The 18,300-nt window shown below is 34.0% G+C and overlaps 2 protein-coding genes across 3 annotated transcripts; one reads left to right on the top strand and one right to left on the bottom strand.

Annotated features, from left to right (window-relative positions):
• The first annotated feature begins 81 nt into the window (after positions 1–81).
• On the top strand, positions 82–2,883 carry LOC112029560 (guard cell S-type anion channel SLAC1). Its single transcript, XM_024062242.2, has 3 exons — positions 82–594; positions 1,348–2,153; positions 2,427–2,883. The coding sequence occupies exons 1-3, from the start codon at positions 82–84 to the stop codon at positions 2,767–2,769; spliced, it is 1,662 nt and encodes a 553-aa protein (XP_023918010.1). The 3' UTR covers positions 2,770–2,883.
• A 440-nt stretch (positions 2,884–3,323) lies between these two features.
• LOC112029561 (protein TPX2) lies at positions 3,324–10,293 on the bottom strand. 2 transcript variants are annotated; one of them, XM_024062243.2, is made up of 18 exons: positions 9,785–10,291; positions 9,355–9,498; positions 8,308–8,397; positions 7,816–7,969; positions 7,118–7,226; positions 6,642–6,692; positions 5,941–6,038; positions 5,769–5,844; positions 5,610–5,672; positions 5,370–5,456; positions 5,104–5,162; positions 4,885–4,963; positions 4,738–4,803; positions 4,574–4,636; positions 4,386–4,463; positions 4,227–4,271; positions 3,896–3,987; positions 3,324–3,736 (listed from the first exon to the last, which is right to left on the bottom strand). In XM_024062243.2, the coding sequence occupies exons 1-18, from the start codon at positions 9,969–9,971 to the stop codon at positions 3,718–3,720; spliced, it is 1,560 nt and encodes a 519-aa protein (XP_023918011.1). In that variant the 5' UTR covers positions 9,972–10,291; the 3' UTR covers positions 3,324–3,717. The 2 variants fall into 2 exon arrangements, with proteins under 2 accessions (XP_023918011.1, XP_065629255.1); XM_065773183.1 differs by lacking the exon at positions 3,324–3,736 and having other exon boundaries at positions 4,227–4,261; positions 9,785–10,293.
• Positions 10,294–18,300: the final 8,007 nt, after the last annotated feature.

Raw genomic sequence — 18,300 nt, 5'->3', positions numbered from 1 at the left:
ATATATAAAAAAACTTAACACTAAAGACTAGCTCTTGGACTAAGCGTAGTATTTGCTAATTAACTCTTTAGAAGAAGCAAAATGGAAAGAAGGCCTGCATTTCCTAGTTCTTTTGAGACCCATTTTATAGATATCCATGAAGTCTTACCCGAAGAAGAAGATAAGGGAAAAACCCAAAAGATAGATAAAGCTGATCATAAGCGTATAAACAGACCCATCAAAGTTAGAGACACTAATAAGAGACCACATAGGAGCTTAAACAGGCAAGTTTCTCTAGAGACGGGTTTTTCAGTGCACAATTGGGAGTCCAAGGCCAAAGATGATAGGAGGGTTCTTACTAGAAGTGGACGAAGTTTAGGAGGATTTGATTCGGCTAACAGGATTGGTTTGGGAGCACCGAAAGGAGATTTCAGTTTGTTCAAGACGAAACCAACTCTCAGTAAGCAGAATCCTTTGTTGCCTTCACGTAAAGAGAGGGAGATGGTGTCTCAAAGGAAGGATGGCTCTACTGGGCTTGATGACTCGGTTAATGAAAGTGTTCCTGCTGGAAGATACTTTGCTGCCCTTAGAGGACCTGAACTAGACCAAGTCAAGGTAATATTCACATTTTCATGGTAAACTTGTATATGTGTATATATATATATATATATGCGTGTGTGTTGCATGATTGTATCTCTTGGATTGTTCTTGCTAATGTATTGCTCGTCATGACAGCTTCTTTAAACATAATTATATGCTGCGAAATGTACGTACTAGGCAAGTATGATTAGTGATTGAAAGCATACGTTTCTGTGTCTTCATTTTTTTAGAGTTACTTTGAATACGCATTCGGTTGGTTACTGAAAAATGAATATAATTTTCGCCGAGAGTTTTGTAACTATACTGGAAAACTCTTAATTTTCCAACCGAAACGTCCAAACTCCATTAATGTTAGAATAATGGTTAGGTAATTAATTAACCCTTTCCAGCTTATTAATAAAAGCAGTAGTTTATCATGGCATGGTATGATCAAAGCTAAGTGGTTTTAATTTTAAGTTCAAACCTTGGCTCTACTTTTTTTTTTTTTTTCATTCTTATCAGAACAAGTTGTCCTTTATTACCATCTAGTGTACTTGAACTGCATAATTTGATCTTTTACTTTTCGAGTTCTGATTTTATTCTCAGAATTCGATGATGACGCTAATGTTTCAAAACTGTATCTGGTTTAGTCTCTTGAACTTAAATGCAACTCATGAACCCCTTTCAATCAGATAGCCAAATGCTATATGACAAAGTTAATATTTTCAGCAAGGAGAGGCCTTTGTTATTGCCATTATCTCAACTTACATTTATGTTGTTATCGTGCAGGACTACGAAGACATTCTCCTCCCCAAAGATGAGAAATGGCCCTTCCTCCTCCGGTTCCCAATTGGATGCTTTGGTATCTGTCTTGGCCTTAGCAGCCAAGCGGTCTTATGGCGTACTTTGGCGACAAGCCCTGCAACCAAATTTCTCCACATTACACCATTCATCAACCTTGGTCTCTGGCTATTAGCCCTTGCAGTCCTTATCTCCGTCTCCTTCACCTACATACTCAAATGCATATTCTACTTTGAAGCTGTCAAAAGAGAGTTCTTCCACCCCGTCCGTGTTAACTTCTTCTTTGCCCCCTGGGTTGTCTGCATGTTCCTAGCCATTGGTGCACCTCCCATGCTAGAACCTCAAATCCTTCACCCTGCCATATGGTGCAGCTTCATGGCTCCATATTTTTTACTCGAGCTGAAAATCTACGGCCAGTGGCTTTCAGGGGGGAAGAGGCGTCTTTGTAAAGTAGCCAATCCCTCTTCTCATCTTTCAGTAGTTGGCAACTTTGTGGGTGCTATTTTAGCTTCTAAAGTGGGGTGGAATGAGGCTGCTAAGTTCTTGTGGGCAGTAGGCTTTTCACATTATCTTGTGGTGTTTGTGACTTTGTATCAGAGATTACCAACAAGTGAAACATTGCCTAAAGAGCTACACCCTGTATACTCCATGTTCATTGCTGCTCCATCTGCTGCAAGCCTTGCTTGGCAAACAATCTATGGCGAGTTTGATGGCTTGTCAAGGACTTGCTACTTCATAGCATTGTTTCTTTATGTCTCACTGGTTGTACGAATCAACTTCTTCACAGGATTTAGGTAAGCTATTATTTCTTATAAATTATTCACGCTGAAAAGGGAGGCTTAAGCTTACCCCCCATGTAAGTAATAATTTGAAGACTGCAAAATCTTTAATTATTGATAGTATTTTAATCAATTAAAAAACCTCACCAAAAAAATTATGCAATGAATCCTACTGATAATTTAGCTAAACACCATTTTCCAGTCAAATGAAGTTATATCATCATCTCTAAATACCGTCAAACTTAGCCATTTACCACTAAATTTAACCTTCACTAATAAATCTTGCAGGTTTTCTGTGGCATGGTGGTCATACACCTTTCCCATGACAACAGCCTCGGTGGCAACCATCAAGTACGCAGAGCAGGTTCCAACAATTATAAGCAAGGGCCTTGCGCTTACCCTTTCTTTTGTGTCATCAACAATGGTGGCCATCTTGTTCTTTTCCACCCTTCTTCATGCCTTTGTTTGGCACACACTGTTTCCAAATGATCTTGCCATCGCCATTAAAAAGAGAAGACTTGTCAAAGAGAAAAAGCCCTTCAAAAGAGCCTATGATATTAAGCGTTGGACAAAGCAGGCTTTAACGAAGAACAGTTCAGTAAACAAGGATTCTGACAAAGCAGGGTACTGAAATGATTCAATCAGAAGCTATAGTCACAATTTATGTATCACATGTAAATAATTTTCCCGACAATGAGAAGCTTACTTATATGCGGGTAGCGTCCAAATGATTTTAAAATGCAAATCTTATACATACTGTGCAAGTATGCTGCCACAAAACTAGCTTTGTGAAAATTGCTTTCAAATCCAAGAATTTAAAATTAAGAAAAAAAATCATCCAAATGGGTATTGAATTTCATTTACCATGGTGTTACGGTCAATTTCCTTTTAATGCCGTTTTGGCTCTTAAATAGTTGCATCACTGCCATAGAAAGAGAACATGTATAAATATAATTTTACAATAAATCCAGTGATGCACAATGCAAATCCCTGGTGATTCCTGCCAGAAGTCCGGTTCAGAATACAAGAACATGAATGAAGTTGGTGTAAATTTTGCTTCTCTATTTCTTGCATCAATTAACCCTTGCGTCAGCCCATTTTTTAAATAAGAATCTGGCCCACTAGCATCCCACAAAAATTTATCTTTGCCGCAAATAGTGCAAAAATTCATTAACATACATTAACTTTGGAGGAAACATCTGTATTTCATATATTTTTTTTACTTTGGTCATTACATTTGGTGTTGGTTCTACATAAAAAGGTGGAAAAAGATGCTATGAGGGTGAGGTGGCTTAAATTGCCTATACAACACCGGCCTTTTAACATATTTATTGGATTATGAACTAAAACCTAGAAACTGTATGAAAAGCAAAAGCTAATTCAACATAATTTTTGTGAGAACGTCAGTTTCTTCAAAGGTGTGAGATAACAAGATTTCCATATACAGCAAAAGAGCTGATAATCTTTGATGTGCAGTACATTCCTATGTACATTCATCAATCTTCCATCGTCAACAGCAGAAGCTCAAATCTGCTGGCAATGAGAAAAATCATTCTTGGTACTTTGTCCTCTTTTGCTCTCAGCGGATACCCATGCTCCTATGGCAATTTAAAAGCAAGATGACCAAACTCAGATTGTGAGTTTTGGGACTAAGACTTAGTTGTTGTTATACAACCAAACTGAGAATGTGAAAATTTAAAAACAGAGAGAGAGAGAGAGAGTTCTTGCATCAGATGTCCTTTATTCAATTGGCATACCTCTTACTCTGCAGACCACCTTCAAAGATGGCATCACTTTGAATCTGCTGTCCACCAAAAATAGGAGGTTTTCCCTTCATCGGATGCAGTATCTACAAGAGGACATGACATTACATCGCCACAATGAGGAATCACCAAAAGCTTTGCATTTATTAGTTATGTTTTCATTATTGGAGAAGGGAAAAAAAATGAAATAATATATCCATAATAAAAAGCAAATGCTCTTTCAGACCAAATGGCATCTCGTCCCTCCATTAACAAGTAGTGGAGGATGAGGTGCAGGGATTCTGTTTGGGTACAAATAAATATTGAAATAAAGTGGCATGCTTACCTCATGTTCTGGTTGAAAAGAACTCAATCTGTTTTCTTTTGAGCCCTTATACCAAAAAAGTGAAAGAAATGAATACTCAGTAAGGTACTAAACAAAATGATGACAAAATCAATTTTAGATATATCCATTTAAAACTTGAAAGTTAAAGTAGTAAGGAACCTTCATAGACATAGAGGTAGGGTGAGGCAATCTGAGCTGAGATCCATTATTTGGCTGGAGCTCAGCTTTCAGAGAGAGCTAGCATGCCAAGAGGAGAAGAAATGAGAAAACCAGGAGATAAAATTTTTAAATAAAGAAAAGGGAGACACAGGCACAGCAGAGCGCAACTAAATTATTTCAAGGCATACCTTGCTGAACAGTTCTGTTGGTGGGTTAGGCTGAATCCTTTTCTCAGAATGGAAATTGAATTCCTATAGAGGAAATCACAACATCATATAATCTCAGATAATTCTGTCAACAAGAAATCTAATTGATACAATGACTAGGAAATAGATAAAAATCCATAGACTACCATTGGTACTGTTGCTTCTCGCTTGCTATTTCGGAAAACACCAATATCTCCTTTACTTGAAAATATCTGCATTAGGATAGGAAATAAGTCCAACACTGGCATTGCTAGCACAGTATTTAGCAAATGATCTAAACTAACAAAGATTACCTTCTTATTTAGAGGACGAGCTTTAAAATTGTGCGTTACATCACATCCATCCTGCTTTATAACATCCATGGTACTTGGTCTAAACAAAGCAAGAGTCATTCATAAGTAAGCACTAATGTCTCAATTAAATACCACTGTCAGATATAATTTCGGCGTTTCCTTTTTTTTTTTTTTTCTTATGTTTAAGTTATGAAAAGTTTCAAACTAATACGGTATTACCTTCTGGGCTCCAGGTTTCCATGTCCTGCAACAATTGAAGTGCGAGGTTTGTCCATTCCCTGAAAAGAGTAGAATTTTTTTATTTTCAGGAAAGATTACACAGGGAAATCACCAACTGCAGCCAGCATGAATAATATTAGTCATGTATCACTGGCACAATGATTATTCCAATTTGTACTTCTTGCTTCTTGGGCATAAGGTTTGAGCCAATGAAACTCTGATTTAGAATAAGGTAATGTTGAAAATTCAAATAACTTGATGATGACCTTATCAGTATTGTTGCAACTAAGAGAGGATGATGTAAAAGAAGATGTGTGTTGCATAGCCCTCTCCAATGTCTTTAGGTGAAATTCCTGGGAAGCAATAGAAAAACAAAAATTAGGCCTGCAAATACTACACAAACTTGTTCTCCAAAAGCAAGTACAAAACTCTTGGTTTTCCATGACAATTGTGCCTAGAGTAAGTTTACCCTAACAACAAGCAGAAAACAGATATGGAACACTTACTTGAAACTCTGGTAACTTTGGAATGCTCTTCTTTGGAAGTGACAATGAAGGGGCCTCAAGAATCTGCAAATTGCAAACATATTGATATGGTTGAGGGGAGGGATCCAAAACAGGAGCAACATATACAAAATTCCATCTGCATAAATTTCAAGTACCAACTTTTCTGTTCAACGGGCGTGCTTTGAATCTACGTGCAGCTGGTTTCACATCTTCTAGTTCTGTACTATTCTTAGGCCTGAAATATGAAAATTGTCATTTGTGCCCAGCCGCCTGCTTAGACAAAAGACCATTTTATTTGTGAAGATATGACAAAATAGCAACAAGGGCTAACCTTATCCTTTGGGCCCTATTAGCTGTTTCAAGCTCAGGCTCTCTTGGAATAGTAATCTTCATTCTGCCATGAGCAGAGTTTTTATCAACTGTTTCATCCTGCAAGACCACCTTGAAATGTTCAATGTTTCTTTCAAGTCCACCTTTCCAATAGTTACATTTTACATAAAAGATCCAAAATGTAAACACTTTGAAACTCTAAAACATTTTTTTGCTTCCCAGTATAACCTCAAAGCCAACCTACAATTTTTTGGCCCCTTTGGTTGAAATGGTCCATTAGTAGAAGAAGTAAAAAAGGATGTGTCTCAATTCAATAAGTAACAAAGAGTATGACTTCAAATAGAATAAAATGACGGAAAAAAATACATGTGGCCGACCTTGACTAATTTGTTGAGAGATATAGCCGGCCCCAAAAAAAAAATTGGGACAAGTCTAGGCTATTGTTGTTGATTGAAGTGATTCATTAAGTTCAGTGGGACTTTTATTCTATTTAATAAAACCTTAGTAGCAAGGGTTATTTATCAAAAAGTTGCAAATTACAAATAGAAATTTATGAGAGTGTATATTCTAATATTTCTGGGGTTAATGAGTACAAAAAATTCAGCCTGTAACAATTATGAAATGCACAGAAGTTAATGTGTAACAAAAAAGTCAAAGTTTAATGTGAGGGGCAAATGCAAGCACCGAGAGTATGTAATTAACCTTTTTAGATGGTTTGTGGACCAAATTGGCTTCCTGGTTTGTGCCTGTAACCTGTTACACAGAACAAATCGTGAGGCTGTGGCCTGCCTTATCATGAAAAAATACTTTCAAAAATATTATCAACACTAGTCTTCCAAAGAGTTGGGTCAGGTCGGTTGCCTGGAACATAGCAGCCCCCTTATATCAAAACCTTTTTAAGCATTCTAGAAGGATTCATAAATAATTTTCAATAACATAATCATAAAAACATATCTAATAACATGCATTCATGAAATAATTATTAGTATTGTGACATACAAAATTCTTACAACATTTATTTTTTTTATTTAAAAAAACTAAAACAAAAACAAGCACACTTTTAGACAATCACTAAAATTTCCAATATGGTCAGTAACACAGTGCAAATATCCTCTGTGACAGCTCTTTAAAATATAATCTGGCAAAAGAAACAACATAGGATGACACAATTTCTGTACCTTATGCAAGTGACCTCCCTCCAGCTTCTGCCTTTTAGAAGCTTGAGTTTCAACCCCAGAAGAATAATGTATGCTCCTCTCCTTGTTTTGAGCCAGTTGAGACTGAAATCTAACAACAGGGCAGCAGAATATTAAAAGGGGAATATAGCATATAAGAAGACCTGCCAGATCTTGGAATCAAGGGCAATGTACAAATTCAGGGCTTTTATACCATACTGCGTACTAAAAGGTACAGAGAACATATTAGAGTAGATACAGTATTAAACTTGCATAAAATTTATCTTGTAATAAGTGGCCCCTATTGGTGAAAAGATGAGAGAGAATCGCTTGAGATAGTTTGGTCATGTTTAAAGGAGAGCAAATTAATGCGCTAATGAGAGAGTGAGTTGATGCAAGTTGAGAAATTGAAAAAATGTAAAGAAAGACTAAAAATAACATTAATATAAGTAGTAAAAAAAGGAATGGCAGTTAAGGAATTAACAAGAATATGCCTTTAGATTGAATAGAATGGCAGAAAAGAATACTTGTTATTGACTATGACTAATCTATGAAAGATCCATAGTTGGCCCCAAAATAACGGGATAAGGCTCAAGAATTTTAAAAACATCACTTCAATAACTGTTTGTTTAAGATTTTCACCCATCACCATAAGGACTAATAACAACATAAATGAAGAAAACAGTGTTTCCAAAAGTCACCTGGAACCATTAACTTGGACAGGCCGATTTTGCTTAGCCAACTGGCTAGCCGTAGGTTTCATCAAGGTTGAGCTCCTAGGAAAAAAGGGTTTGACAGCAGACTTTGCTTTAGCTTTTAGCTTGTCAGTGGATGGGTGATTGTAATATGTCATGCCTGCAAAGATAGAGCATCAGAAACACAAAGTCATAATAAATTAGCAATAATGAGAAGACAATCTTAAGAAACATGATTAAACTATGGAAGATGCAACTAATTTTTATGTTAAAATTGTTGAATTTTAACAGTTGTAATGCATGGATCAAGAGACCACACACATTCCAGACTGTAAGTTAAGATGGCACAACAGAACTTAATCAAACCTTATAGTAGTGAAAATTATATGCCTCTGTGAATTTGAATAATCACTACAAATTGCTGTATTGGTAAGTCTTTAACTCTCTGGAAAGATCATTTATGACATGCATTATTTGTCAGGGTAGAAAGAAGGTCACCTGTAGTTAATTCCAAGGGTTGATTCAGAAATTTCTGCAGATTGCCACTCTGTAATTTAGTGAAGATCCCTCTATCCATTCCTTCACACTCTGGAAGACCATGTAAGACATCATACATTCATACCATTAGACAACCACAGTCTAGACAAGAAACAGAATAAAGATGCTACAAAGGTTGTTTTGAAAGTTCTTTTTTTTGTTTTTTCCCACACCATCCACCGACAGATCCACTGAAATTTGTCTCATTATGTTTATAGATAGTCCAACTACAGAGTCACAATATTCATTCTTTAATTACTAACAGTTGGTTGCAAAAATAAATGCAGTAAAGAAAACTTGAGTTCCTAGCCAACAACAAGCTTGGCAATAAAGGGCTTTAGATGCTTGTGGTTTGGGACTCAATCCTAAAGGTGTAATTTGTAAGGAAACTGTTTGTGAAAGCCTTAAACCTTGAGAGTGAACTATGTCTACAATACGCACCTCATATCAAAATAAAAATGGGCTATCATCAAAAAATGATGCACTGCCATCATCCGATGGAATCAACCAGCCACAGTGGTACAATTTGAACTATATACTCCACTATTACAATGCCTGTAAAAGTACTATATCATACTAGCTGTGGAAGCAACAGAGTGACAGCATTGGTATAATGAAGGAATTGACCAGATAAAGAGCCTGTTTGTCTCTGTGATTTCGTGCAGAAAATCAACAAATTCAAATGATAACGCGGAAAAATTGGCGTTTTTCTTTGCATTTGTAAAGCCAGGCAAAAAGCATGTTTTCAAATCACAGCTCATGGGATGCTTTTTCAAAAAAAAACCCCCATTTTCACATCAATGGCAATCTTTTCACAAATTTTACCAGACACTTGACTATATGTTTCCAAAAATTAACTTTTTAAAAAACGCAACTTTTCAAACAGCTGCGCTAACCCAAACGAACACTAAATAACGGCAATAATCTTATTGACAGGAATTATAGCACTTGGGGTCATATTACAATCATAGAACAAGTTGAATAGAAGATAACAGGCATAAACAATACCTTTGTTATTCACATCTAATGCACAAAAATCTCGGCCCACGCCAACATCAGACTCCATTGTACTTTCCACATTCTTTGGTTTTGGTGAGGTATTCACATTTTCCAGCAGAATATCCTCTCTCTTAACTAACTTTGACACAAAAGCTGTAACAGAAAATACACAAAATTCAAATTAAACTAAAAAATATATATACATAAGCCTATATAACTCACAGAAATTGATTTTTTTTTTTTTAATTATTAGGAAAATCAAAATCACACACAAACGCACAAATTGAGAATGAAAAGTGATACATAATGCACTCAGCATTGGATTAGATAATAAAAAATAATAATAATAATAAAAATTGAAAACTTTTATGGAAATGAAATAATTAGTATTTTATGATAAGATTGAAATGAGATTAGGGTTTAAGATAGATGTACTGACGAGAAGGAGGGTACTCCTTAGCGGACTCGAACCAGAGCTCAGCTTCACAAGCCTCCGCTCGAGTCTCCGCTCGACTCAAATCGAAGTACATTGCCGCTTCGAACTCATAGTCAAAGTCCACCACTTCACGAACCTCAAACAGCGGCTCAACTTCCATTTCCATTTCCATTTCCATTTCCACCTCCATCTCCTTCTCTCTCTCTCTAGAACCTTCTCTTTCTCTCTCTACATCCGAGCCTTCTTTCACTCACTACTCTCTCTCTCTCTCTCTCTGTGTATGGAGCTCCGAATCCGATCCGATCAAAATCCACTTCTAATAATAAAAAGTTTGCAAATCCGAGTAGTGCTTTGTAGCAGAGAGCCGGCGCAGATTTCGCTGCGTTTCACTGTAGCAAACAAAGAAGAATCAAAAAGAAACCGAAATTTCAAGAAGCTGAAGGGTACAAAGGTTGAAGCACAAGGTACGACTATAAACAGCACGATTTCGTTTTTTGTTTGTTTGTTTGTTTGTTTATTTTTATTTTTGTTTTATAGTGCCGAGGGTTCGTATTTCGTACTTTTGTAACGATCCAAAAATTTTGAATTAATGGCTCCGGAGGAAACATTATTTAATTCGTTGAGCAAGGGGCTTTTTGGTAATTTCGCATTTGGTGGTGAGGGGTATGATTGTAATTTCCAGGTCTTCAGTTCTTGAAAGACAGGGTGGAGGCAAGTAGTATCGGGGTTTGGGCTTTTCGTTTCGGGCGGCGAAACCTTGTCGGACCACTCTGAAATTTCGGCGCGTTGGGGATTTGCCCTTGGGATTTCCAGATAATTGCAAGATTGACCCTAACGGTTCTATTCGTTGTCAGGTTGATAAAGAAAGGGGGCCCACCCAGGCATCAGCAAAATTCAAATAAGACATTAGAATGAAAGGGTAAAAATGGAATTAAGGAAAAAAGTTAAATAAAAAAAAAATCCATACTACTAATAAATTACCTTAAATTTCTGACACATATAATAATATTAGGAATCCTTCAGTATTCTTGTCAATAGGAACTGCTATAAATACTGGTGAAATATATTAATGTTATTGACCGTCCTACCTTGGAAGGAGCCAACATTTCTTAAAATGATCAATATTATTCTAAGTTTCTAACTGTATATGAGGCAACAATCTAACCCTACATTAAAAAAATAATAGTAGGTTTCAATTAACTTGCTTAGTAAATTCTTTGATAATTAAATTAGAGATATGAGATTTAATTTTTACCTATACTAAAAATTGATTGGTATTTTGGTCTGATAATAAAGAATTATCATTAATGGCAGACATCATAGATTAAAACTCTCTCAAAAAAATAAATTAAAAAAATAATAAAATTATGTTTGTTTTACATGAATCTATAACCATTTGAGGAATTTTAGAATAGTGATAACTTGTTCAGGCCAAAACATGATATTTGGAAGTAATTTGTGTGGGTATGGGAGTTTTGTAATTTTCATTATTATTATTAGGTACACGAAAAAGTAATAACAGGTGGTATGAGAATTTAGCCATCAAATCGGAAACGGGAAATGAGGATAGCAATGCGTCAATTTTGCCTTGAATTTAACCCAAAAAAAAAATCAATTTTGCCTTGAGTGATATGTGATATGACATGACCTCTCTCTGCGTTAAAAGAGGCAATCCTTGTGGTAAAAGTCAACACAAAATGGCATACTCTTCTGGTGAAAAAGGCACCTATGAAATTGCACTTCATTTGTTAAAAAGAAATCCTTTTTAGACATATTCATTTTTTTTTTTTTAATTACAAGAAAAAGTCCTTCGGAGATAAAAATAAGAGGAATCATCTCTGGTTTGCATTTAACTGGGTGGGTTCCCTTGCTCAGGTTGCTTGTTAAATGACATAAATACTCTGCAGATAAAAATTGTCAGATGCACCCAAAATTTATAGATGTTCATTCAGCTTCTGCATTGGATGCCACTCACTACCTACGTTCGTTCAGTGTGTGCATTGGATACCACTGGTGAGGTACGTTGGTTCAGTATGGTTAAAGAATAATAAATATTATAAAAGATGAAGAATTTTACTACATTCTTATATAAGCTACCAAATAAATCTACGGGACCGGGTACCTCAAAAATAAAAAATAAAAAGTAAATCTTGGGCCACAACATGTTCACAACAAAGTTTAAATAACAAGTTGTTAATGGTAAGTTTACGACGAAAATACAATTAAAAAAAAGTTGTTAATAGTAAGTTAAAAAATGGTATCAGTAATTGACCTAAATGAAAACTAATAATAACTTCTCACCTAAATTTTATTGTGAATTATGAAAACGAAAATATTGCGCTTGTGGAAATACTCTAAGCTAACAACTACTTTTTTTTCATATAGGTAGTTATAATATGTTACTAAATTTGCAACTCAAACCATTTTCCCTTAAACCCCAAGCACTTTTTGCATGGAGATATACCAATTCAGTTACATGACCCTTAGTTAAGATAACGATTCCTAGTCTCCATTAATGGATACCTATTTATTTGAAATATTGGTTAGGCCAAGCCCGGTATAGTTATGTCCATACAATAGTTATGTCCATGAACATCTTCGTTAAAAGCACTAAGAAGTGTTAGTTAACCTAAAGATCATTTAAGCATCTCTAATAACACCTTAAAATGTATACTTGTTATATATTGGTTAGGCCAAGCTTGATATAGTTATGTCCATGAACATCTTCGTTAAAAACAATAAGAAGTGTTAGTTAACCTAAAGATCATTTAAACATCTCTAATAACGCCTTAAAATGTATTCTTATTATATATTTATGTGTGCGTTATCTCCTTATTACTATACTTAATTTGTATAATTAAGCCATGATTTGTATTAGTCCCTATTATTTATTTTCACATAATTTCTTGAATAAGATGTCATTCATTACGTGCAATTTTCTACTTTCAAGAAATCATGTAAAAAAGATGAATTTACAGGAGTTTGTGATAAAACGAATGTTAAACTACAATTAAAGAGGAACTAAAGGACCATGCTTAAATGTCTAAGGAGGTGTAGCTGGAATGCTTGGGTCATCTACCATGTTTGGAATCTTCAAATAAGGAAAGATCAGATTTGAGCACTGATCAGTATTTTGGGCGTATCTCTCTCCTCAAAAATTCAATTAACACAAGGCTAGATTGGTTGGAACCATGACTTAAATATCTACAACTTTCCAGTTTTGAGTTTTTCGAAATTCACAATTTTTTAAAGCCAAAATTAACTCACAAACTACAGCTGTAAATCTAAACAAAAATTAAAATAGTAAAAGTTTTATTTTCTTTGGACACTTTGACGTTAAGGTTTTGAAGGAAGGCTGTATAGAACGAATTTTGGTGAGAAAAACCTTGTATTTTCCTTTCTCTAATGGCAGCCTAAACTCTTTGCTAGGGCTAGGAGTTATGTTTCTTCTATATGGAATGAATATTCAATGTGATTTTTTCTAGGATTTTATCAACAACATATTTTAATTATTCAATTAGATTACTTTTGATGTATTAGTTCTTCTATGCTTTCAATAAGTTCAATCATGTTTTTCTTATTTTTTAGATGAATTTCTAATAGTTTCAAATAGAAATTGGGTTTTAAAGTGAATGGGTTTTTTTGAAAACTTTTCTAACTGCATTATTAATCTAGATTATCATGCGTTCTTAAATTGTCTCAATTCAACAGAATCATAAGTATTTAATTGTATAAAAACAATTAATTATGAAATATATAATTTCTTAGATTACAAAGAATTTCATATCGATATGGAAAAACATCCCGATGTCCTAGTATTTACATTATTAATTTAAATCAGTTTTTATTATTATTCTTGTTAACAATCACCAAGCAAAAGTACTTTTCCTCTTCATTCAAATTGTTGTTTAATTATATTATCTTTGAATTTATCCTGCTCCTTATGGTTTGACCTTGGTACTCCGAGAATTATATTGTACAATCTCTTGCACTTGGGAGTGAGCAAGCAATCTCTTGATGTCATATCTCTTTGGAAGCGTTTGGTTCACCGTGATGTTACATTACGTTGTAATATTACGTTATTATAATCTTCTATTAATGTAATCTCAACACAAGAATACAACATTACATTATTTAGGAAAGTAATAAGATTAAGATGATGGGATATATTTTGTAATTTTAAAGTATAATAATGTTAGAAAAAATAAAATAAACTAAACTAAAAATCCTAATGTCACATTATCACAATATGCATCACATCAAGGGCAGATCATAGATAACCAAACCACCCCTTACCTATCAGTAAGTGCAATGGCTTAATTTTTGCTAGATATTTGTAGTGTTATGAAGAACAACATACAAGAAAATATCTCTCCACCCTCTCGTCAATTCTTTGGCCATGGTAAGCCTTAATACCGTTTCTAATGATATTGCAAATCTATTGTATAATTTTGTCATCTAGTAATTACTTATGACTGTCTTGAAGTAATTTGGATGGTTAATTGACATCAATATAACAAGGAGTGAATTATATGTAAACTCTAGAATTTCTTTTTTTTTTCTTTGTGGGTATGGTTTCTCTACTAATAATCATGTTACACATGACAATAACCTCATCACATTCATTGGTATTTCATGTCACACTGAATAATACCTCAACAATTTTCTTTTCTTTTCTTTTCTTTTTTTTTTTTTTTTTTAATTTTTAAATTCTAGGATGGACCAGTTTTCTTTTTCTTTTTTTGGATACACGAGGAAGCTCCTATTCTCACTCCATCAAAAAAAATAATCCATTAATAAGAGATGTAAATCCATTGAATTTAATAGATCATTTTCTTGCAACCGCTATTACTTTGAGAACTCAATGGTTTTTTCCAACACTTCAATGGAGGGCTCATCATCAGACCATAGAAGTGTTTGATTTCTTGGCAATACATCTGTAGGGGAGATATTAACCCAGGCCCAACCCACTTAGAATGGGCTGGTGATGGGAACCTAATACAATTAATTTATAGAGATAGGAAAACAGGTCAACGCTTAGATTCCTTAAAACCAGGGACGGAACCAGAATTCGAAGTTGAGGGGGGCCAAAGTATAAACCCAAATTTTTTTATAAAAATCAAAACTAACATCTACTCAAGCTTTGTTGAATTTCATCACATTCATTAACATTATAATCTCATATTTTCACAATTTGGATTGAACATTAATTTAATCGGTGGTAATTTTTTGGAATTTTGTTTGAAATTTTCACAAATTGGGACATCAACACCAGAGGCAATGCTGCATTATTAGCTTCAAATTATTTGTAATTTTTTCTCTTTAAAAAAATCAAATATTATAGATAATTTTCCCATCATCAACAATTCAAGTAAAAGTTTCGTTATTTCCATATTATATAGCTCTATTGTTTCAAAATTTAGTCCAAAAAATAAACCAAACAAACATATCCCACAAGCTACAACAACATTAATGTTAATAAAATATTTTCTAAAAATAGTTAATAATTCATAAAAATGAACCTATATACAAGCATTACTATCCACTGCACACATTTGATCATAGTTTCTACGGGCTTCATATTTTTGGATCAATATGCAATGGGCAAAAGAATGTTGCAGTTTTCTTTTTAGTTTTCATGCGTTAAAATGTAAATATTTTGAAGGAAGGAAGCCAAAAATATATTTTTTACTGGAAATTTTTGTATATAGTGCTATTTTATTTTTTTTTTCATTTTTTTTTTTTTTTTGGGGGGGGGGGGGGGCCATGGTCCCCCTCTGCCCTAACGTGGGTCCGCCTCTGCTTAAAACATATGGCTTAATGATTAAAGAAACAAGGTAGACTCTACAAATGGCCTAATATTGAAAGAAATTAGACAAGGAAAAGTGAATTCTTTTTTATTACTCTCCTTGAGCTCGCCAAGGATGAATTGTGCTTGAATGGAATTACAACCTGTAGTATGGTTCTTCTCTCTCTCTCTCTCTCCTATTTTCACATCCCCTTTCAATGAGAATCTTCCTTCCTTCTATAGCCATTCAAATTGCATCTCAGCCTCCCACTTGGAAGGCTACTGATATTTCTTTGGATACTTTTCCCATTATTGTATTGTTGGTGGTGGTAGAGTAGGATATAGGCTGTGAGGGTACTATTCAGGAGTCATTATGCCATTAATGCGGCAGGGCAAGTTGTTGCAGAGCATTTTAATGTAAAGGTGATGGATGCTTTATCTAAAAATTTCCTCCCTCTTTTATCCGTACGTACCCATGGTCCTTATCGGCTTCCAATCTCATAGCTCTTGCGGCCTACCTCCTATCTCTCGAGGGGTATCCGTTCCTTGACCTCCTCGAGCGGGCTGTCACCCTTGGTTTTCTTGATCCGCCTAATACTTAGATTGTCTTGATTGGGCTGGGTTTGATTTGATAAATAGTTTGGCCCAATTACTTCTCAAGTTGATCTCATCCCCTCTCCCCCCAACATCCATATATGCGGTTAACGAATGAGAATATCTTGAATAATATTTAACGCATTTTCCATTAAAAAGATGCTATATTGTATTGATTTTTATTTTTTGTGGTAGCAAACATAAAAAAATTATGAAAAACATTTTTGTAAAATAAAATCATAAAAAACAAATGGACATTAAATGTGACTGAGAGAGGTAATTAAGTATCTATATTTCCATCCTTCTCCAAAATATATATATATATATATATATATGTATGTATATACACACACACACATACATTTCCATCCAAATACAGTGCTATTTACTTAGTCATCATTTGCAAGCTATATAATGCCAAAGTAAAGTAGACATCTAAGACAAATCACCTTTAGACTTGGTTTAACATAGAGCCAATCCTATAACTATCAATCTCCAAAAACATTATCCGTTAAGTTGTCAAAGATTCAGACCATAAACTCACACCGATATTGCTCTCAAGCTTTCAAGCATCAAACTTACGCATCTATCGTTTCATGCAAGTCTAATGTTATTTACCTACAGGGCCATTCCTCAATACCCTATGATCAAAGTATTCCTAAGTGTCTAAGTACTTACTTACATTAGTCAAAGAAGATTATACTAAAAATTTCAAGGGTAATCTCAATCGAAATTCATTAATTATTCAATGTAAAAGACCTTAAAATTAGTCTCAATTAAATTATAAAACAAGTTAGTGAATTTTATAAGAGACAAAGTTTAGCTACAAAATTGATTGTAACCTTAAGTTACAACCTTACCTCATAACTTTTTATTGAAAGTGAATTTTGACAAATCCACCATTGGATTACAATTTCTTCTTATATCCTTTGTATTTGTAAAATTTCTAGAAAATTAAAGATCAATAGCTATGTCATCAATAAATTGTTTAAATTGTAAGTTTTTGTAGTTTAAAATTATGCATAAAATATAAGCTTATAGATCATATAATAAATAATATCTAATTGACACAAAATTTGACATATGTATTAAGAGTGTAAAGAATATGCATTTCAACAGTTAGATTTTCAAAATATGCAATAATATTTATTTTATTGAGTGAATTTGTAGTTTTAGGTTACAACCAATTTTGTAGCTAAATTTTATCATTTTATAAGTTAAACTATTTGCAAAGGACTAAGTTAGACCTACTCTATAGATAAAAGAAGAGAATTTGTTGATTTGCTGTGGAAAATCCTTCTTTATGGGTAGTCTTTCTCTTTATGTAGATTATAGAAAAAAAAATGTAGTTTTCTCCGCTAATTTGTAATTAGTTCACAAAGCAATGTGATAGTTTGTTCTTATCATACAACCCCTCCACCAGAGAAGTAGTTTTTAATTAACTTCTTAAAGTTAGAGCTACTTCACAATGCGAGGAGAAGGTAATCTTTGCTTGTACAAGGGGAGTCAAACATTTATCTCTCTATAATACTCTGTCATTACTGGAAAATAAAAATTAAGTGATAAAAATTAGTAGTCAATAGCCATTTTGGGAAATGATCCAGCCAAAATGGTGGAATGGTTTCTTGAAAAAAAAAAAGAAAAAAAAGAAAAAAAAAGAGGACTAAATTACAAAATTAGTCTTTGTACTTTAAACCATATTTTAATTTAGTTTCTAATTTTTCAAATGTGTCAATATGGCCCTTAATCTTTTTAGTGTTGTGTCAATTTTGTCTCTACTATTATCTTTTGGACGGAAAAAAACTGATGTATCAAATGAAATAATAAAAAATTATTTCTCATGCCACATCAACTGCTAATTACGTCGTTATGTTAGAACCCAAATTAAATTGAGACACGTGAGAGGTTTGTTTCTCTCTATTTTGTGATTTCTCTCTCTATATCATTATTTCTCTCTCTCTAGAGAATTTGGAGAGGTCTTGTGCACGAATAATTAAAATAAGGGCTAATATCAGAGCTGGCGTGTAGCCAGTAAAAGAGACCTGAAGTTTTTACAAAGACCAAATTCAAAGGAAAGAAATTGATATCAGAATTGGTCCCAATTATCTGTTAAGAAGTTTAAACATAGTATAAATAA

This window comes from Quercus suber, unplaced genomic scaffold (assembly GCF_002906115.3).
Source record: "Quercus suber isolate HL8 unplaced genomic scaffold, Cork oak 2.0 scaffold_70, whole genome shotgun sequence".
NCBI lineage: Eukaryota > Viridiplantae > Streptophyta > Magnoliopsida > Fagales > Fagaceae > Quercus > Quercus suber.
The sequence above is the reverse complement of the archived record's forward strand: the minus strand, read 5'-3'. Positions and strand labels throughout refer to the sequence as shown.

Coding starts and splice junctions, on each gene's coding strand:
- LOC112029560 (XM_024062242.2), top strand. CDS start 82: ATGGAAAGAAGGCCTGCATTTCCTAGTTCTTTTGAGACCCATTTTATA. Junction 595..1,347: donor CTGAACTAGACCAAGTCAAG/GTAATATTCACA, acceptor GTTATCGTGCAG/GACTACGAAGACATTCTCCT. Junction 2,154..2,426: donor AACTTCTTCACAGGATTTAG/GTAAGCTATTAT, acceptor TAAATCTTGCAG/GTTTTCTGTGGCATGGTGGT.
- LOC112029561 (XM_024062243.2), bottom strand. CDS start 9,971: ATGGAGGTGGAAATGGAAATGGAAATGGAAATGGAAGTTGAGCCGCTG. Junction 6,693..7,117: donor AGGGAGGTCACTTGCATAAG/GTACAGAAATTG, acceptor TCTGTGTAACAG/GTTACAGGCACAAACCAGGA. Junction 5,457..5,609: donor CAAAGTTACCAGAGTTTCAA/GTAAGTGTTCCA, acceptor ATTGCTTCCCAG/GAATTTCACCTAAAGACATT.